The 7,603-nt window shown below is 32.9% G+C and overlaps 1 protein-coding gene across 1 annotated transcript; it reads right to left on the reverse strand.

The window, feature by feature from the left end:
• Positions 1 to 4,607: 4,607 nt before the first annotated feature.
• LOC133191541 (uncharacterized) lies at positions 4,608 to 7,007 on the reverse strand. Its single transcript, XM_061327289.1, has 3 exons — positions 6,572 to 7,007; positions 5,094 to 5,249; positions 4,608 to 4,880 (listed from the first exon to the last, which is right to left on the reverse strand). The coding sequence occupies exons 1-3, from the start codon at positions 6,786 to 6,788 to the stop codon at positions 4,738 to 4,740; spliced, it is 516 nt and encodes a 171-aa protein (XP_061183273.1). The 5' UTR covers positions 6,789 to 7,007; the 3' UTR covers positions 4,608 to 4,737.
• Positions 7,008 to 7,603: the final 596 nt, after the last annotated feature.

Below are 7,603 nucleotides of genomic sequence, written 5' to 3' on the forward strand. Positions count from 1 at the left end.
ATACTTCCCTGAACATTTTTGATAGCCATACTTGAAGTGAAGCATGCTAAATATGTTTTTAAGAATTCTTTTTACATATATAATGAATTGGTGATTTAGCCAAATAAATTCATCTGTCCCAAGGTTTTTACTATAACTAAGTTTTACTGTACGAATTTGAATTTTTCTGGCCTAATTAGTTGTCCTTTAAAGGCCTATCTGGCTGTAATAATGGCACGTTCTCCTTACCAAAGTAGTTAACTTAGGCAATATTTGAGTCATACAACAATTAGAAAATCTTTGTGTCGGTTTTTGAAATTTGCGTTTTGTTGCTATGTTTTTACATGTATCAAGTTCTTTCAAATTATTAATCCAATTAAATATTTTTCATTTTTTTCCCCATCCAAACTGTCTGTGCCCCTTTAATTATACGAAGTACAATGTTATAAGAGATGAATATGTATCCATATATCTAGTCATTCTTTCCTTATTATTTCCATTTTAGTGTCACCCATTAGGCATGCCGCTACATAAACTGGCAATCTTAAAAAGTTTACATATAATTTTACATAAAGATTACATTATGCTGTTGTTCTTGGATGGTACTCCATATTTTATTATAATGTAATTTATAAGATTAACACTATAAATATAGAAAAAAAACATATCAGCCATCTACACATGTACCTGTGTTCTTCTCCCTGCCATTATTTCTTACAAAGTCTGTGTTACTACCTCTTCTGTTTGTACGAGAAATTACACTGTCCTCCCATAGGTAAACTGCCTGCCATCTATATATTCTCATCAAATTTCCCAGGGTAAACCCCCCAGAAAATGTCTAATGTTTTTGTTAATCATTGTGCCTGAGGACATGTAATCATTAGTTTTTATGATTTTAGAGAATTTGTTATATTTTTAGATAAGATTTTATTTGAAATGAAGATATTTTTATTGAATTGTATATAGAAAATACAATAAATAATTATAAAATGTATGAGACAAATGTTAGATGGAAAAGATTTCTTTGAGGCATACTTCATGTGTGTTGCTTAAGTTTTCTTCCCAAAGAATTTGTAATTAACAGTACAAATGTGTTTTTGAATGGGTGTTCAAATTAACTATTCAAGCAGTTATTCCTTTACATAATTTTTAGCTCTACTGGTCAAAAACTGCAGCTCATACAGTTTTGGTCTGATTTCATGAAAACTTTATTATGGTTACTAAATAAGAAATTTCTGTGAAATATTTAAAAAATAACAGTAATTCTTGTCCAGTTTTATTCCAGTTGTAATAACTAAAAAAAAGGGGGGGGGGGGTCGAAACACAGATATATACCACATTAATGGTACAAAATGCTGTATAGTTGAAAAATATTGCAATGATTGCTATATTATTCGTTTTTTTTTTCAAGTACACACCATTAAAGCTACAGTCTCAACAGAGAATTCTGACTTTCAAGTTCAATCATCAATCAGCAAAACCATCTTGTATTCTATCCCCTATGCATTGTACTTGTTATTGTTTTGTTTGTTTTAATGAATGTTCAGTGGTTTTAACAATTACCATAAAGTTTTTGTTGCTAGTATGCTGGAATGACAAATGTATTTGCAGTCTGATAAAACACATATATAGGTTATAATTTTCAATTTCAATCAATAATAAAATTCTTTTAGTATATAAAATTATTATGCTTTTTTTTTTTTTTTTTTTTTTTGAAACATCCTTTAAATTCTAACACATTTTCCCTAATCCCTAGCAAGGATTAGTGAAAAATTTATATCTCGTCCACACAAGGATATTGTGGAAGATGCATGTACACTGGAAATTGTATTGTCCGCCTATCTGTTGAAACAAGGATAAGTGCAGAATTAAGGTCTGCTCTAAGCTTATTGCACAATGTATGCAAACCAAACTTGCATATGTTTTAAATCTATAGGTGCTCCAGTGTATAGTCATTTCAGCATCTAGGAATTTATCCAGTTTATTATAAGAGCTTGCACACGTGGTGTATGTAAAGATGCTTAAATCGATTTGTTATACCTTCACTTGAGCAACCGAGTTCATGTGATCATCAGATATCACAGGGTTTTGTAAAATCTTTGATAGAATTATATGTTTTGTCAAAATGTTTTTCAAAAGTTATAATAAAGGATATATGAAGATTAGTAAAAGATATTTAAAAGAAAAGATTTCATAAAATTAATCAATTGGAAAAAGGCAATAACTCTTTTATGTTCACTAAAATATCTCTATCGTATTAATATCTTTCTCTGATTTTCACAATTTACATGTGTATGTATTTCTGTGATTATCAGTTATATTAAACTATATTTAGTGGAAATTTATCTTGCTTTTTTTTTTTTACTTTCAACTATAAATATTTAAGAGTGAAGAGATCTTTAGGTCAGTATTTAAGCTTCTTTATAGCTTCACCTGGGCCAAATGTAAACCCATGCATAAACAAGAATGTTCCTTTTTTTTTTCTTTTTCTTTTCTTTTTTTGTTAAAATGAGTGTGGATTGCGTGTCTCTAAACAATATAGTATTTTTACTGACATTTTAACAAAGTTACACATATAAAAGCATTTTGAAATTTAAAAATGTAAACTGAAGAATTTAAAAGGCTATCGTCGGATACCCACGGGTGATCTCGTCGGATAAGTAAGACTAAAACAAACACAAACTGGTTTTGTCTGGGAGGGGCACGTGCACTCTTGAATAATTATGCAAGCATACAAAGATTCAAGCTTTGGTCCCAGGGGCTACTAGTGGTCAAAGTGTAAATGTTTCAAAATTAAGAAGCCAAAAAGTTTCAATTTTCTATTTTTATTTACATGCACCTTCTTGTGGTTTAGAGTGAAGTTTGTGCAAGTCATAGTCCTTTTGGCTGTAAAATTTACACAGAAATGCACAGGCATAAAGATTTCCTTAACTACAAGAAAACTTGATATTAAAAATCAAAGTTAAGGCAACACTCTATAAACTGAAAAACTTCATTTTTTTTCACTCATGAAAGGGTCTTATTTTTATAATTCTCCAGGAAGAGAAATATTATTCATAAAGTTGTAAAACATGCTAAAATGTTATACTTGCTAGGAAACCATTTCAAAATAGATGGGAAATTTTTAAAATGATATTCCTAGACCACATATATAGAGCCATTTGGAACCGTTGAAAGGTAAATAAAGTATAAAGAAAGGAAGTAAAGTTATATGATTAATTATCGGATACCATTTGTAAATTGGGGGAACGCATAAAATACGAGAAACAATACCCGAAGCGAGCGACAAAAAAGCGGCGGCGTAAATCGAAGGTTTTTACAATGCTTGGATCTGTAGCTCTCTGGTTTATCTGTCCAAATTTGCTCAACCAGAGAGCTTCAGTTCTGCATCTAGTAGGTATGGAGCGGTTCGCCCATCTTGACGGGGAGGGGGGTTTTCTCCAAACATGATGACATCTGTGATTGTCATTTGATTAGTGAATATAACAGTGTAATCATATTTATGTCATGGAATGAAGACCATTATTGACCTAACAAAAAAAATAAATAAAAATTCTTAAATTAACTCCTTGGTAATTATGGAAACTTAAAGAATCAATAACTTACTCAATAAATCCAAATACAAACAATTCTTAATGATTAATTTCCCTACTTACCCAAAAATATTTTCAGTAATTAATTTTAATTTCATTTCCTATCCTAATCATGGACGCCTGTTATTTTCGATTTTCTTGAATTTAGTCTGATATTGACCTCATGATAACACTAAAATTTCATCCAGCTATCATCCTCGCAAGCCAGGGGTCCTGAGTCAACACGTTGCCGTTGGAACCCCTGGCATATTTCATTCAATATTCGTGGGCTTGCTTCTCTCATTGAGAAGCACCAAATTAAAGCTTTCATAAATAGTTAGATAAGGATTCAGTTGACACCTGAAATGCACGTGTTACAAGTTGTTTATCATAGAATGGCTTAATGTGATTGGTTGAGAGATGAGAAAAACAATCAAGATTTGTAATTTTCCGAAAGACGTCGCCACAGTCAGCCCACAAATATTGAATGAAATATGCCAGGGGTCCAACGGCAACGTGTTGACTCAGGACCCCTGGCTTACGAGGATGTCCAGCTATGGGAATCAAAAGTTTTGTCATTAATTATAAATCAGAACTGTAAAGGTCAGATAAAAAATGTGTATTTTTAAGAATACATTTTTTCCATTTGCAAAAAATAAATAAATAATTAAATAGAAAATAATAATAATAATAATAATAATAAAGAAACAAATTTAATGATCAGCTTTTCTCCATTTCAACCAAATATACCTATCTATTTTTTTATCCTTACGAAAATGATTTGTATAGGCCACAACCTTTTTGCTTATAGAATATACGCCATTGAACATTTATTTATATATTTGACGAAAGGTTGATTTTTTGCTTGATAATTGTTCAGGAAACTCTTATTTGAGACAAAACAACCCAGATTGACTGTCCTACAACTCGATTTTGGTCACTACACCGGGAACTTTCTACATACAGATCTATATTCTTAAGTCATTTTATCTTTAACAATGTTAAACTTTAGTGTTTTAAAGACACTGTATTTCTCAACACAACTAACAAGCATCATGATGTAATTTCATTTTAATAAAATACAGTGATAAGGAGTGTTGCTATAAACAAGCATAAACTGTTCAACCACTTCCAAGCGTTAAAAAGTATAAAAACGATCAATTAAGCCATTTTTAAGATTCAGATTCTAAGAACACATGCTCACAAAAAGAAGTACACCGGAAATGACGTAAAAGCAACCACCGACAGCGGCAAGCCCGAAAGCCCAGTCCAAGTAGTCCATGTCTTTCTTTGAACCGAAAATGATGACACCCAGCAGGATCACCGCTCCTGTAAAATTAGGAATGAATCCATGAGGAATATAAACATTTTTTTGTGATACTACATTATGATTATACTTTCACCATATTTTCTCTGAAGACCCTGCATTCAAAAAGTGCATAATTTTCAGCTGAAAGGAATTAATATAATGGTGTATATTCTGTCAGTCTGAAACTACTTAAAATAAAACAAAAATCCTACAGCTTTGACACTAGAAGTTACCTGCTCCTAAAGTAATTATTGCAGTGAGAAGGGCCACTATTTTATTTCCAGCAGTCTTTGATATACACGTGTACAGGACGAGGAAAACAACGCCGACAACGGCAGCAACCAAACCAATCGATTCGAACACTCTCACGGATTCGAACCAGTCAGGAACTAAAATTAAACAGTGGACAAGTTCATTATCATTTTCCAAAGTGTTAAAACTATAACAAGGATGCTCCCCTTCACCAAACATCTCTTATACTTTGTCCAAAAAAAAAAAAAAAAAAAAAGCAGCTTCAAGCCATGTGAATTAGGTTGGACCTTAGTAAAATTAATTTGGCACAATTGGTGATATTTGGAGATACTTCATTTAAGTAAACACCATTGGCAAAATACATGTATTAAAAAATCTACTGTGTGGACTGTTTGGTTGTTCTTTTGGACTTTAGATTGCTTGGGAGAGGTTTTGAAACAGCTCCAATGTTTTACTTATTAAACATTTCTTTTTTTTTCGTGTGTAAAACTTGCTATGCATCAAAGAAGCTAGAACGATTCTCCTCTTTGTTAATTGTGTTCGACATTGTTGTACATAATTGTTACTCTTGGAATGCATATTTCGTACATGTGTGTTTTGTTTTTATCACTGATACCTATGGCGACACCAGATACATCTGCTACAGAGAAGCTTATAGGGCAGCGACGCTGACGGGGCATATTTTTCACTGAAGAGGTTATGTGTTTGTTGGATTAACATGATTATAACATTACGAATTCATTAAATCGTGAACCGCCATGTCCTGGAGTGAATAGACGAGTATAATTGTTGTGTGTTTTTTTAATATATATATATCTTCTGAGATTTTATTTTCTGATTGCATTTATAAGAAGTTGAGTAAATTCTTTCGGTTCCAGTGGTTTAGATTCATTTTGGACCTAGGCCATATCTTAATTGTAAATGTTGCCTCTCGTTTTAATTTCAAAGTTGTACACTTTCCAGCAATTTCCAATATTTGAAGAAACTCCATCGCAAATACACAGATCAATAATGTATTTCTAAATGAAGCTGCACATTGGAAAATATGACCAATTTTTTGTAAATATATAAAATTTGTTATATGTTCACTGAACTTATAAAAATATTATGCTTTGTCAGGGCCGTGCGCTAGGTTTCCGATGAAAGGGGGTGCGGGAGACGGTCAGAAAAAGACATCCCCTCCTCGGAGCCAGAATTTGTTAATAAATTGTTTTTTTTTTTTTTTTGAGTGGGTTTTAGTGCATTCTTGAGGTCATTTCTTTACGTATCAAAAATAAATGAATAAATAAATAAATTAAATTAATAAATAATTAAAAAAAAAAACTTCGAACAGATAAACTACGAGTTTATTTTGTTTGAAACATCAAAAGGGGGTGCGAACGCACACAATGCATCCCGCTTCGACTACCTTGTTTATTAAAAAAAATTCTGAAATGAAAAGGAGTAACAATGAACTTACGATAAGTATTTTTCCCCACTTCTTCTAGATCTGTGTAGTATGCGCATCCCTCAATGCCTAGAACTTGGCCGCAGATTTTCCATAAGCCCCCGTATCCTCCAAGAATAAATTTTTCCCAGTATGGTGCCCCAAAACCTACCACAAAAAGAATAAACCCCAGGCCAATGAACACAGAGGCCACTTTAGTTGCTGATGGGGCGTTTCCGAATCCAGCCATTTCACTTTTGCTCTCTTTAACGCAGTGAGTGAGCAACCTTCGAGAGCTTGGGTAAAGTGCACGTAAGCAGTTAATTACGACGTCACAAAGTCATGTTAGTTAAAAATCTCTCGAGTTGATTATTTCAAATTAATTCGAAATCATTCAAAACATTGAGCATGAAAATGCCCGCCACTAATTATTTGGTATATAATGAGTGATGTTGTTAATGAATATCGAAAATGGGGAAAAATACTTAGGCATTCCTGTGCTTCATTATGTCCTCCCCAACGAGGGGAGACATGCTGTGTTGCATAATTGTACGTGTAGTACCTAATGCTTATCTACTGTTTGTCTGTCTATCAGGAAATCATGTTTGGACCGTAACCCTTGATCTCTAATTGAAAAAAATCTTTACCCATATCGTAAAGGTTTGTCATGATCTTGACTGAAGGACGTTCGTATATCTTATAGGTGAAGGTCATTAGCTATGATATTGGGGGCCTTACTTTGGAACCTGTATTGAAATTATAATACGTCGAACTCGAAAAACTATGTTGTTACATGTACAATGATTAAACTTTAGGTGGGATATAACCTTGATTCAAGACTGTCAATGACCGTGGCGTTTGATCAGGAAATGGGAAGACTGTTGTCAAAAAGAAAACAAGAGGTTCATGGACCACATTGCTCACCCGAGTCACTATGGCCCTTCTGTTCTCCATCAGCATGTTTCCCCTCAATATATTTCTATATAAAACTTTGATAACATATTGTGGCCCCATTCTAACCGAAGCGACCATGACTTGAACAATTTGAATCTACACTACCTGAGG

The sequence above is a fragment of the Saccostrea echinata genome, unplaced genomic scaffold, assembly GCF_033153115.1.
Source record: "Saccostrea echinata isolate AGI-Se365-2 ecotype Australia unplaced genomic scaffold, CSIRO_AGI_Sech_v1 ptg000023l, whole genome shotgun sequence".
NCBI lineage: Eukaryota > Metazoa > Mollusca > Bivalvia > Ostreida > Ostreidae > Saccostrea > Saccostrea echinata.

Coding starts and splice junctions, on each gene's coding strand:
- LOC133191541 (XM_061327289.1), bottom strand. CDS start 6,788: ATGGCTGGATTCGGAAACGCCCCATCAGCAACTAAAGTGGCCTCTGTG. Junction 5,250..6,571: donor AGTGGGGAAAAATACTTATC/GTAAGTTCATTG, acceptor GTTTAATTTTAG/TTCCTGACTGGTTCGAATCC. Junction 4,881..5,093: donor AATAATTACTTTAGGAGCAG/GTAACTTCTAGT, acceptor CTAATTTTACAG/GAGCGGTGATCCTGCTGGGT.